The 14,135-nt window shown below is 39.9% G+C and overlaps 1 protein-coding gene across 1 annotated transcript in view; it reads right to left on the reverse strand.

The window, feature by feature from the left end:
- LOC109064319 (serine-rich adhesin for platelets) overlaps window positions 1-13,783 on the reverse strand; it is a 49,769-nt gene extending 35,986 nt beyond the window's left edge. Inside the window, exons 1-12 of the mRNA XM_042751351.1 lie at window positions 12,791-13,783; window positions 12,651-12,672; window positions 11,856-12,116; window positions 11,387-11,647; window positions 11,017-11,286; window positions 10,259-10,519; window positions 8,892-9,164; window positions 8,527-8,793; window positions 2,722-2,982; window positions 2,379-2,639; window positions 1,515-1,778; window positions 1,161-1,421 (exon numbers count right to left, since the gene is read on the reverse strand). Coding sequence (XP_042607285.1) covers window positions 1,161-1,421; window positions 1,515-1,778; window positions 2,379-2,639; window positions 2,722-2,982; window positions 8,527-8,793; window positions 8,892-9,164; window positions 10,259-10,519; window positions 11,017-11,286; window positions 11,387-11,647; window positions 11,856-12,116; window positions 12,651-12,672; window positions 12,791-12,841 — 2,713 coding nt within the window. The 5' untranslated portion in view covers window positions 12,842-13,783. The remainder of the gene's footprint in view (window positions 1-1,160; window positions 1,422-1,514; window positions 1,779-2,378; window positions 2,640-2,721; window positions 2,983-8,526; window positions 8,794-8,891; window positions 9,165-10,258; window positions 10,520-11,016; window positions 11,287-11,386; window positions 11,648-11,855; window positions 12,117-12,650; window positions 12,673-12,790) is intronic.
- Window positions 13,784-14,135: the final 352 nt, after the last annotated feature.

Genomic DNA, 14,135 nt, shown 5'->3' on the forward strand with positions numbered 1-14,135 from the left:
GGCGCTTCAGAGCCGCAAATACCAGGACAGTCAGGCACAAGAACAGTTTCTTCCCCCAGGCAATCTACCTCATGAACAGTTAAATGTTCCCCACTTATACAATAAAAATGTGCAATATCCTTATATTTATTTGTTACCCCTTCATCCTAGTACATCCCTGCATCTTACTCAATCCAATTCCATTATCATTTATAGCACAATTGTTTATACACCTATTTATCTGCAAAGGGTTTTTTTTTTTTTTTTTTTTTTTTTTTGACTGTGTTTTTTTTTTTTTTTTGTTTGATGGTTGTTTATGTAATTAAAATTAATTCCTTGTGTAAGCATACTTGGCAATAAAGCTCTTTCTGATTCTGATTCTGATTCTGATCTTGACATTTATATTAATTCATACATTGAAATCTTAAACTTAAAGCAATTTTTTTTTAAAAAGCAAAAGTCATATTCATGAGTGGAAGACTTAAATTATTTACTTACATAGACATTTAATTATATAGACATACAAAATGTGTGAATTTTGAGTAAAATGTTGTGTATCGAAATTAAACATTTATTTTTAAATGTATTAATTTACATTTATTTGTGTAAAAAAATCATAATAAAACACATTTTATTAATATATAAAAAAAATTGTTTTAATTTTTGTAGAACTTTTTGTTACATAGGACAACATAAAAATGGCCCCACGAAAGCAAAAATATTTGTAAAACTATCAAATGATAAAAAATAAAAATTACAACAATAGGGAGGGGGGGGCTTTGTTTTACTCACAAACAAAGTTCTCCTTTACAGTCAAGTAATATACAAATTATATTCAAATTATTCAAAACATTTTAGTATTATCTATTTACTACAGTACTATTATATTATTTATTAACACGTTGAATTAGCTTTTATTTTTATAATTTAATAAAATGTAGCTGTTTTTATTAACAATTATTAGTAATTTGGATAGGATTTTTTTGTTATTTTATAAATAGTTTTATAACTTATTTCAGTTAGTTGTCAAGGCAACATTTCTGATGTTCATTTAAGCATACAATATTTATATTATATTTTATCTCGATTAATGAAAGCAATTCGTTTTAGCTTCAGTTAACAACAATGCTTCGAAAGAGCGATTTGTTTGAAATCAGCCATTGCTACTTTGATAGCCTCACCTGTGCGCAGTGTAAAATTCTGACTCTCCCAGCTGGAGCAGTTGCCATCTGCAGCAACCACCCTGATGGAGTACACACTGCTACAGTGCAGGTCAAGGATGCTACATGTTGTTGTGTTGGAGGAGCACTTTGTACGATGCCTGTCATCACTCACAGCAACAGCAACATAGGACTGAGCACCACGGCTTGCACTCCACGATACCTCCACTGTACTGCTGCCACAGGTCCGTCTGGCTGTCACATTAGTAGGCACACATGGCACTAGCGAGGCAAAGTCGGCATTAGCATAACACCCAGACAGCAGCCCTGAAGTCAAATAGTGATATAAAACTAATGAAGGAATCAGTGCCTCACCCTCTCTTATCACTAGAGGTGAACTCAGCATGCTCAGACAGGAGCTGTTGTATGACCTGACCTGTACAGAGTATGAATCACCACACTGCAGATTGCTCACATTACAGGAAGGCAGAGTAGAGTTGCAGTAAACCAGCTCTCCAGAGGTCTTGGAGACTATAGTGGAGATATAACCCTCAGCATCTTCTGTTCTGTCCCAGTTGAGTGAGAGAACACCTGAGGGGCACTGCACCTCAGCCCGAACATTTGTTGGACCACATGGCACTGTGGAGAAATAATTTTATCTACATTAGAATCTAGTGGTATAGAAAGAGTTTCAAAGTTCTTCAGAGAAGTCTTCAGGTTTCCCTGATATTAAAGTGCATGCTACAATTATGTTCTTAGAACATAGCCGAAGTGCATGCTTTGAATAAAAATGACATTAACATCCATTTGTATATTTATAGTTATCATTCTGGTTGTGAACAAGTCTTTAAAAATAAGCAATCGCTCATAAAAATTGATAATCTGTCTCTGTCCTGATTCATTTGTATATTCATCTAAAGGCCAACATTGTTGGGACTGTTTAATATTGGGATTGGGATAATATTAACATGTTCTTGTGGCTGTGCTTAGAGGGCCAGAGTTGCAGTACTGCAAGAAAAAGAAAGCACTAAAATGAATGAATTCTGGATTAACAATTTAAGTTTACGCAAATGAGCAGCATTGTAGCAATTACCATCAGAAATTTACCTAGATCGGTCAGAATGTCCATTAGAAACCAACAGCTCAGAGACCAGTCACCTCCAGTGATTTATTCATTATTAGTGTGAGCGCACCTTCAACAACTCATAACAGAAGTGAAGTTGACTAATCCTTCCTTACCAGACTTCATTTGTATGGCATGGGAAGGCATGCTGGGACAGATTCCATCATGGTAAATGACGCTAATGTCATAAACCTGGCCACACTTGAGGTTGGGGATCCGGCAGCTGTTGGCAGTGGTGCTACAACTAAGAAGACCACCATACTGGTCCTCCATGGTGGCAGTGAAGGATTTTATACTCCGAGTTCCCAGCCAGCTCACTAGCGCCTGGTTCTCTTGACAGTCCAGAAGAGCTTCTACACTCCCAGGGGGACAGGGAGCTGAGAGAGGGGTAGGAAGTTGGTTATGAGGTATCAGACATCAAGGGAACTGCATTCTTGTATTTCTTTGTATGTGTTGTACCTGTTTCTACACTGATGGAGTCACTGACAGAGCTGTTGCAGTGGCTGTTGGATGCAATTAAGGAGGCATTGTATATGGACCCACAGCGGAGCCCGCTGAACTTGCACTTCGTATCTGATGAGGTACAAGTGTGAGCAGTCCCGAGCTGATCCACTGCCGTGGCAAAGTAGAGAAAAGCACCTAATGAAGCCTCCCAAGTCAGAGTGATGGAATCTGAGCCACAGTCCATCAATGCAGACACATTTTGAGGTACGCAGGGGACTAGGAAGAAAAAAACAAATAAGAACATGTAAGGTATGTATATATTGTTATATTGTAAACAACAAAAAGATGAACTTGTGCCTACAAATTTTTAGCCAGTCAGAAATGTCCTCTGCATAGCATCATTTAGCACATTCTGGTTTGTTGCCATTTTTTTTTTTTTTTTTTTTTTTGGAAGACAGGGTTTTGGGGAGATGGTGTGTTCAGTGGGTGGTCTAATTCAGTGACTAAATCCGGTGCAGGTTAATCTAAAATAACTAAAGCTAACTACATTATCTATTCAAACACAAGCTACAATGGTCTAAGTATCCACATTCTCCTAATCACTTGTCCTGTCCAGGGACTGGAGCCTTTCCCAGCTTCTCAGTCTGATGCAAGTCCATTCACACAAGATTTAGGACCAGATTTACTAACAAACCCTCTTTTGGCATTAAAAACTACTGTTAGGATTTATTAAAGACACATTGAAAAAATAGCGAAGAGAAGGCATGGTTATTTTTGTAGCTGATGTTATTGCTTATGCATTTGTAGGAGATTCCCTTTCAGACGTAACATATATGGGAGGAGAGTATTTAAATGAATCGTGCAAGGTGCTTTACTAAGGTTTGCGGCATTCAGTTTAATGGTATTCGTGCCATTATTTAACACCCAAAACATCTCTACACCTGTGTTACCCACACCAAGGTTTGGTACCTTACGCTAGTAAGTGCTGCTCTTGGAAGCTTGCAGTGGTTATTGTGGATATGAGCTGTAACTGAATTCTTTGATTTGTGCATTGTCAGTATAAATGAATGAATGAGACATTTGTATACCACTTTATAGTAGTGGTGCACGATAAATATCGCCCGATAATTAATGCACATCTCATCAGTAAAGCCGGTTCTTTAATCAGCGGTAAATTCCATCAGGTGTTGATTTCACACAGAGCAGCTGTTACTACACAGAGCCGTTGTTAACTGACAAGCTGCGCAAATCTACGATAATGAACATGGATTCAAGCTGATTTGCGCAGCTTGTCAGTTAACATCGGTTCTGTGTAGTAACAGTTGCTCTATGTTGGTGCTTTTGTGGGATTGTGCTCACATGCTAATTTGTCCTGTTTAGTACATCTGGCACTTAGTGTCTCCAATCAACCAATCCTACATATATTTGGATTATGTTGAAAACTGGAGCTCAGCGGGAGATGGAAGTGCTACTCACTAGTAGGGTTGGGAACCGAGAACCGGTTCTTATTCAGTTGAAAAGAATCGGAAACGTAAGCAATTCGGTTCCAAAACGGTTCTGGTGCGACATGTGGCCAAGAGCTGTGAGCAGCCTTGCGCCAGTGTTCTGACAATTCGGCGTTTCCCGTAAAGGAAATAACAGAAACTAGTTGACTTCAATCTTGAAGACTAGCTGACTTCAATCACAGGTAATCAGGCAAATATATAAGTAGTAGGTGTCACCGCGGCAGCGGTCGCGGCAGCCCTCGTGTGAAGCCTCCTCGTGTGAAGACCGACGAGTGTAAAGACCATCGACTCTACCTGCGCGACTCCACCGAGCAAGGACACCGACAGGGCACTTGAGTATTGCTTTTCTCCCCTTCAATTTTTGTACAGCTCATCCTCAAATACTTATTTTTGGTCACTTGTAGTCACTATGTGCTTTCAGATCTCTACTATCACTACTAACCACTCGGAGAGCACGCTATGTACGTCGAAGGAAGGCCTGCCTGACAAATCTAAGGCCTGTCCCTCTGACCTCTACTCCACACGCTCTCTATTCCAGTTGGTCGCTGGAACTGCCAGTATGCTGTTAACGAAAGCAGACTTCATTTCTTCTATTGCTACTCATTCTGGTCTCAGCCTCATGGCACTGACTGAGACCTGGATCAAACCTGAGGACACTGCCACTCCCGCAGCCCTCTCCACTCATTTCACTTGTTCCCACACCCCTCGTACGACTGGGAGGGGTGGAGGTACTGGTCTCCTTATATCGAAGATTGGAAATTTGATCTTCAACCACCACCTACAGGTCACGGTTCATTTTGAATCACATGCTGTTACTGTAACCCACCCTGTTCAAATCCACTTTGTGGTCATTTATCGTCCCCCAGGTCAATTGGGAAACTTCTTGGAGGAGTTGGAGGTGCTGCTATCAAACTATCCTGAAGATGGTACTCCTCTGGTACTGCTTGGTGACTTCAACATCCACCTAGATAAACCCCAGGCTGCTGACTTCAACACTCTGCTCGCCTCATTTGATCTCAAGCGAGTCTCTACTACAGCGACTCACAAATCGGGCAACCAACTGGACCTCATCTACACGCGCTGTTGCTCAGTGGACAACACTTTAGTTACTCCACTGCACACCTCAGACCACTTCCTCATTACTGCTAATCTAGCACTTACTCCTGAAGCGGCACACGCTCCAAACGCGGGTCACCTTTCGACGGAAAACCTACGCTCACTCTCTCCATCTCGCCTATCCTCTGTGGTTGCATCCTCACTTCCTTCATCTCTCGCAGTTTTCAGCTCTGGACACGAACAGTGCTACGGACACTTTTTGTTCCACTCTGACCTCTTGCTTGGACAACTTTTGCCCACTGTCTCGTCTAGACCAGCACGCACCACCCCATCTGCCCCCTGGCTGTCCGTTGTACTCCGTGAACATCGCTCTAAACTCAGGGCTGCAGAGAGGAAATGGCTTAAATCAAGAAACTCTCCCGACCTCAGTGTGTATCAGTCTCTCCTCTCTTCCTTCTCTGCAAACGTCTTCACTGCTAAAACATCATATTACCACGACAAGATTACCAACTGTTGTGACGCTCGGACACTCTTCAAAACCCTTCTCTTCTCTTCTTAATCCGCCTCCACCTCCTCCTCAATCGACTCTTACAGCTGATGACTTTGCAGTTTTCTTCACAAATAAGACAAGAACCATCAGTGACCAATTCTCCACACCGCAGACTGAGGATAACTTCACAACGACTAATGCTCACTCGTTCTCCTCCTTCTCTCCACTCTCAGAGATGGACGTTTCCAAACTTATCCTGTCCAGTCATCCTACTACTTGCCCACTGGATCCGATCCCCACTCACCTCCTTCAAGCGATTTCTTCTTCAGTAATACCTTCACTTAATCACATTGTCAACTCCTCTCTTCACTCTGGAACATTTTTTTTCCCTCAGCATTTAAGCAGGCTCGGGTAAGCCCACTGCTGAAGAGACCATCTCTAAATCCAGCACTTCTAGAAAACTACAGACCGGTATCCCTTCTTCCATTCATTGCAAAGACACTCGAACGAGCTGTGTTCAACCAGCTCTCTATGTTTCTTGTACAGAACAACCTCCTGGACAGCAATCAATCTGGCTTCAAAAGTGGCCACTCAACTGAGACTGCCCTGCTCTCGGTTACTGAAGCCCTGCGACTGGCAAGAGCAGCTTCAAAATCCTCAGTACTCATTTTTGCTGGACCTGTCTGCTGCTTTTGACACTGTTAATCACCAGATTCTCCTATCCACCCTCAGAAAGATGGGCATCTCTGGAACCGCACTCCAGTGGCTTAACTCCTAACCTGTCTGTAGATCCTTCATGGTGTCTTGGAGGGGTGAAGTTTCTAAGTCACAACAACTTGCTACTGGGGTTCCTCAAGGCTCAGTACTTGGACCGCTTCTCTTCTCCATCTACATGACGTCATTAGGATCTGTCATTCAGAAGCATGGCTTTTCCTATCACTGCTACGCTGATGACACTCAAACTCTACTTCTCATTCCAACCAGATGACCCGATGGTAGTTGCTCGCATTTCAGCCTGTCTTCTGAGTGACATTTCTAGCTGGATGAATGACCATCACCTTCAGCTCAACTTACTAAGACTGAAACTGCTGGTGGTTCCAGCTAACCCATCGTTTCATCACAACTTCTCTATACAGCTGGGTTTGTCAACCATAACTCCTTCCAGGACAGCCCAGAAACCTAGGAGTTGTGATGGATCATCAGTTAAGCTTCACAGACCATATTGCTACAATGACCCGGTCCTGTAGATTTGCCTTATTCAACATTAGGAAGATTAGACCCTTCCTGTCAGAGCAATCCCACCCAACTTTTGTCCAAGCTCTTGTTCTCTCCAGACTGGACTATTGCAATGCTCTCCTGGTGGGCCTTACTGCATGTACTATCAAGCCTCTACAACTGATCCAGAATGCAGCAGCGAGGGTTGTCTTCAATGAGCCCGAAAACAGCCCATGTTACTCCTCTCCTCATCAGGTTACACTGGCTACCAGTAGCCGCTCGCATCAAATTCAAGTTACTGATGCTTGCCTACAAAACAACCACTGGCACGGCGCCAACTTACCTAAACTCACTAGTTCAATCTTATGCACCCTCCAGAAGTTTGCGCTCTGCAAGTGAACGACGCCTTGTGTTGCCCATCCCATTTGCGCTCTGCAAGTGAACGACGGACTTTTTCCTGGACTGCTCCCAGCTCTGGTGGAATGACCTCCCGATCTCAATTCGAATAGCTGAGTCTTTACTCATTTTCAAAAAACATCTAAAGACTCATCTTTTTTGCCTGCACTTAACCAACTAATACTAGTACTTACCTTTTTTCTTTTCTATCATATTCCCAAAAAACAAAACAAAAAAAAAACCCTGGCTACGTGTTCTGTACTAGACTAACTGAGACTTGTCATAAGCACTTGTATACCGTTGTTGTTCTCGTTGATCTGATTGTTTCTACTGTTCTCATTTGTAAGTCGCTTTGGATAAAAGCGTCTGCTAAATGATTAAATGTAAATGTAAATGTTAAATGTTTAAAAATGTGGAAACCACTCATTGCATCACACCATCTCCTGACTGCATTATTATTTGTAAAACAGGGACTTTATGGAGTGTGTGTATATGGTTATAAGTATAACAGTTTATATTTCATTAATTTAGGGAAATTAACAAGTGTATTAGCCCTCAAGGGACTATTTGGCCAACCTTATTCCTGCTTGAAAAGCAAAATGTTATTGATAGTGTAAAAAACATCAACTTTGAAGCACATGCTGTTTGATAGACTAGCATTACTCAACATTACTTACTACCTTCCAGCAACACTATATTCAATGAAGGTAAAATAGTAAAAAACATAATAATAATTCATTTAAATGGAACTGGAATCGGAAAATTTCTAATAATACCCAACCCAACTTAAGAAGATCAGTATACTGTAATATATGTTGAATTTTGACATTGCCAACCTTTAAATTAAGTTGACAGTAAGTAATAATCAGTATTGAGAAGTTGAGTGTTGTGCATTTTTCCTTACCACTATTTTTTAATAGTTATTTAATGATTTTAATGGAACCGGAATCGGAACCAGAACCGGAACCGGAACATTTCTAACGATTCCCAACCCTACTCACTAGCCACCATGACACCCATTTCACAAACACAATTTATTTTCCTTTTCCATTATTTTTACAGTTAAACTGATCACTTGAGCTAGCACCAAATTTGGCCCTGACAGTCTAATCATGTGTACACTCCCATATTTGTCCACCAGGGGGCTTTGACACTCACCAGTCTGACCTACTTCTCCCAGAGACAGAACGCTGGAGCACTCATTGTCCATAGCACTGATTAACATGGTAAGGCTTTCTCCACAGTTTATGTCGGAGATTGTGCAGCTCTGGATTAGTGAGCTACACATATAGTGGCTCTGATTTCCACGGTTACCAAAAGCATCCACGGTGTACCGCAGTGCTCCATCTGCACCTTCCCAGCTGCTGGTCAAAAGTCCAGTCTGACAGTCCACTGATGTGCGCATGTTCCTTGCTCGGCAGGGTGCTGAGGGGTGAGATTATTGGAACATTACCACAATAAGGTATTAGTGCTGTGTTATACTGTGAGTTTGGTTAAGCTTAAAATCAAATGTTTAGTGTTACCAGTTCGGATTTGCCTCATTGAACTGGTTGCAGTGCTACACTGCTCTCTGCCCGACGATGAAGAACCAGAGACGGTGAAGTTGTAAAGGCGTCCACAATTGGTGTCAGTAAAAAAGCAGGATGTTTCCGTGGTCATACATTCCATCACCTTGCCAGTGGAGTCCACGCCCCTCGCATAGTAATAAGCGGAGTAATTGTTTGGAGCCCAGGAAAAGACAATGACATTGCTGCTGCACTCCCGGTACAGCATCAGATCGGATGGGGCGCAGGGAACTGTAAGTGCGTGTGAAAAGAGAAGGATTAAGGTTAAGTGAGATAAGCATGAAAGTCAGAACACAAAGCAAACCTTAGTCCCTAGTGTCTTCAGTCTTTTAATCTTGTTATTTGAATTTCTGTAATGGGTTTCAGTGTATTGTTACTACAGTTCTCGCTGCTCTGGAAAGATTGATGCATGTAACAAAGACCACATAACTCAAAAAAGAGATGTTCTCCTGGGACTATATTTTCCCTGGTAGAGAATAAGGTGTGTACCAGCTCGCTGCCTGAAAACACACAACACCTGGGATAGCTCTTGTCTGATTTTCAGAAACGAGAGACAGAGAATCTTTATTTTGAGACTTTACGGAAAGTCTACGGCAGAACAAAGCACAGACCCAGTGGAATTATGTCACGTTTAAGGCCAGTTTTTCAGATGGAGAGAACTGAAACCATACCCCAGTTATAGGCTTTTGCCCGAAACACATTCTGAACAAGTGCATGAACATAAACTCTTCTAGCTTCAAGCTTTCTAAATGTGTCCTAACACAAATATTGCATTATCAACAGAGCAACACTTGTTACTTTGTCAGGCCTTTTTATTTCATCCATCCATAATACAATTATTTGAGAATTAATACCTTTAAAGTGGATTAGCACCACACTATCAGTGCCTTCTCATATGACATTCCACCTTTTATAACTTCACAATCAAGATAAATGGCAATAACTTGGAAGCTTCATATCTTTCTTGTAACAAATACACCTACAAATTCTTGCTTCCCACCCAAACTGTGACCTGGTTCTTTGTCTATGAACACAAATCGATCAGAAATGGGTCGGCATAACAGAAAAGAACACTTGCTGTTGTGAAACTATTCAAAACAACCCAGCAGAGACAATGCAATCTCTAGGGAAAGCTTTACTTCTCTGTAAACTTCAGGCATGAATAGAGGACATTAACAATCAGAATTGCAGTGGTATAGATATCCAGGAGGCCCACCACAATGCTGATTCTAGTTCAGATTAGTTTCCCATGAATGTACCAGTAAGGTTATGAAAGCTGAATGAGAGGAAAACTAGTCTGAGATTTTGTTGTCCCAACATCTCACCTGTTTGGAAGGATGTGGTGGCATTGCCAGTGCTCTCACAGTTGCCTGACAGGGCGGTGACGTGTACCATGTAGTTCTCCCCACATGCTAGATTTCTGATTTCACATTCTGTAGAGCTCGAGGAGCAGGACAGGACTGTACCGCTGTGACTTACGGCAGTGGCACGGTAGGTAGTGGCTCCAAGCACAGTTGTCCAGGATACCACAGCAGATCCACTAGCACAGGTGTAGCTCACTGAGACCGATGTCACTGGACCCAGAGCTGTGTGGGAGAATTTCCAAATTAACGAACTAAAAGAGAGGGTTAACCTTTTAAAAGTTTAACTAAAACATTCATGAACACTCACTATTATGCCAGACTTTGATAATTCAAAGCAAAGAATCCTTATAGTTTCCCAAAATTACTAACATTTCCACAACCATTCGTAGCTGAACTTGATTTTGAAAGTGAACAAGCTCAAAACAAAAAAAAGAAAAGAAATGTAGATCCCGTTTACACCTCTATTTAGCATATTTATCTAATCAATGTAAAAAACATCTTAATACCAGGTATAAACAGGGCTTAAGGTTCTTGTCAACTTATCATCTCTCTCTGAATTCAATGGTAGCTTATGGTTAGGAGTCCAGGAATGTTGTACTTGGACAAATCCCATTGTGCACCATTTCCATTGTCAAGTGCATCTAGAGTACCATCAAATGTGACAATGTGGTAACTATAAAGGTCTGTTATAAATAAAAAATGAAAACTGCTTTGCTTACTGCTTGTGGTATAGTTGACCTGCCTGGGTTCTCCAGCTTCCAAGAGAGCATTAAGTGAAGACACTGAGATTTGGTATGAAGAACAGGGTGAAATATTCTGCACATCCAATGTGGTGCCAAACACAGTATTTGAATATATTGTAGTGTTTAGGGAATTCCAGTTCTTGACTGTAATTTGGTAGACTAGAACCTTGTCCACAGGTTGCCAACTGATTTGGGCAGACTGGGGCCTGATTTGTAGTACTGTAATTACCACTGGAGGCTGTATCACTGAAAGTCAAGACATTGACAAATAGGAATTAACATTTATCGATAACTTTCTATTAGATTATTTCAGACTGATCGAAACAAGGTGCTATCCTTTACTTACATGTAGTGATGGTGCGTATTCTGCTTCTTGCTCCTAGACCTCCAGCATTAGATGTGACCACATAACAGTCATATGTAGTTGCCGGTCGTAGATTTTCAACCACTGTGTTATTGTTTGTAAGAGACATGTTGTAACGCTCCCCAGTCAATGTTGAATTTATTAGCAAAAAGTATTGTTGTGCTGTTTGCACCCAGTCCCATTCTAGCAAGATGGCTGTACTTGATAGTGCTTTTGAATAGATTATCTGGGATGTTTCTGGTGCTAGAGTAAGAACAAAAGGAAAAGAGTATTGTTATCATATCATATGCAGAGAATTTCTTGATGTTGTGTGAAAAAAGCCAAATCAATTTTTTTTTTCAGTTATCTATTTATTGTGTAATTTTTATTTTTTTCCCCAGGATTGATGGATTGAGATTGTTGGCTTGCCATATATTTACTCACTGAAAAAAAGAAAACCACAGCAAATTACCTGTTAATGCTAATCTTGAAACCGTACACGAAGGAGTAAAATTCAGAAACCCTTTAAGAATGACTTTATACCATGTCCCCGGCTTCAAACCAAAGACCTCTCTCATTGACATACTCCCGGGCACCGATGCTACAACTGGACTGCTGTTTGAGTCGTTCACAACCCGAAGGTCCAAAAAATAATTAGTTATTCCCTGGAGTCTGTTCCATTGAACCAGCAGTGATGAAGCCGTAGGAGAGCTTATAGCAATGATGGTGCATTCTGGAATAGAAAAGGGTCCCTCATAAAAGCTGTGTTCTGGAACAAAATACATTACACTGCAAAAAAGGCTTTTCTTACTTAGAATTTTTTTTTTATTTTATTTTTTTTTGTCTTGTTTCCAGCCCAGATATCCAATAATTCTTAAATCAAGAAGGATTTTCTAGACAAGTGAAAATTATATTGTTATATAAGTCAAAATTAAGTAAGTTTTTGCTTGAAACAAGCAAAATAATCTGCCAATGGGGTAAGCAAAATAATCTTGTTTTCTGTTTGAAAAAAAGATAATTTTGCTAACCCCATTGGCAGAATTAATTTTGACTTTTTTCTGAAAACAAGACAATCATTTTTACTAGTGCAAAATAGAATGAGTTTTTTCCAATTTATACCATACACGTGTCAATGTATTTATGTTTTAATATGAACCATAACCCCGTTTTCTCAACTCTATAGTCTCTCTTCACAAAATAAGACCTGAAAAAAATGTGACAGGACCCCTGAATAACTTCTCCCAAGTCAGCAATGAAACAAACTTACCTTGTGCCTGAGTGGTCCATATCTGCCAAAAAATAAGAACAATATAAAATAATAATTATACAAGGATTTTATATTATAGACATGTAATACATTAAAAAAGCATACGTGAATATTTTATTTGAACAGAATTATAAATCTACCTGTGTTAGAGTCACTAAAACTACAACACCTAGTGTCTCCAGCACTCCCATTTTTGACAATACCTAAGATATTACAACAAGTGGTTTACTTGGGAGTCAGACACAAAAGATGTTTTGGATCCTTTTGAGCTATAGAGCAGGAACACCTGTGGCCAATCAGAAGAGCCCAGGGGGGCCATTCTCTCCTACTTAATTCCTTGAGGAAATGCGAGATATGAGAGGATAACAGAAAAAAAAGTAAATTGGGAGGGACTGATGGGAAAAATACAGAGAGAGAGGGCTAAAATGAGAGAAAAAAAGGTGTTGTCACGTATTAGAGTAAGTCAGCTTAGTTTATGTGAAATCCTTCCAAAAACTTTTGTGTGAAATAAAAACTTCTTCTACCATAGGTATGTAAGACATCTCAATAATAATCTTTCTTGAACATGGTCAGTCAGTTAGGTGGAGTACAGAAACACTGAAGTAGACATTTTGTGTTTGTGAGTCAGGACAGACAAGGAGCATAAAGAAAGAGTTAAATGTCAAAGGGATATTTCACCGAAAAATGATTTTCGAATTTACTGAAAATGAACTCACCCTAAGACCATCCAAGATGGTAATGAGTTTGTTTCTTTATGGGAAAAGATTTGGAAAAATGTAGCGTTACATCACTTGCTCACTAATGGATGCTCTGCATTGAATGGGTGCCGTCAGAATGAGAGTTCAATCAGGTGATTAAAAACACCATAAAAAACCAACAAGTAAAAAAGCCGCATTATGGATTTGTATTTTAGTCAGAAGCAACAGTTTGGATGTTTTAAGGGTGGGTTTGAATGGACAAACAAGCAGCTTTTCACTTCACAAGATGTCAACTGATGGACTGGAGTGGTTTGGATTACTTGTGGATTACTGTGATATTTTTATTAGCTATATGGATTCTCATTCTGACGGCACCCAACAAGAAATATAATGCTAAATCCGGCCTACAATTCTGTATTCATTTCACTCGAGTATGTCACAATAGCAAATATATATATATATATATATATATATATATATATATATATATATATATATAATATATATATATATATATATATACACAGGTGCTGGTCATATAATTAGAATATCATCAAAACTAATAAAAACTAACTATTTCACTAATTCCATTCAAACAGTAAAACTTGTATATTATATTCATTCATTACATACAGACTGTGTGATTTTTCAAATGTTTATTTCTTTTAATTTTGATGATTATAACTGACAACTAAGGAAAATCCCAAATTCAGTATCTCAGATGTGAAAATGTGAATATTACTTAAGACCAATACAAAGAAAGGATTTTTAGAAAGGACTTTTTTAG

Source organism: Cyprinus carpio, chromosome B23, assembly GCF_018340385.1.
Source record: "Cyprinus carpio isolate SPL01 chromosome B23, ASM1834038v1, whole genome shotgun sequence".
In the NCBI taxonomy this organism is placed as follows: Eukaryota; Metazoa; Chordata; class Actinopteri; order Cypriniformes; family Cyprinidae; genus Cyprinus; species Cyprinus carpio.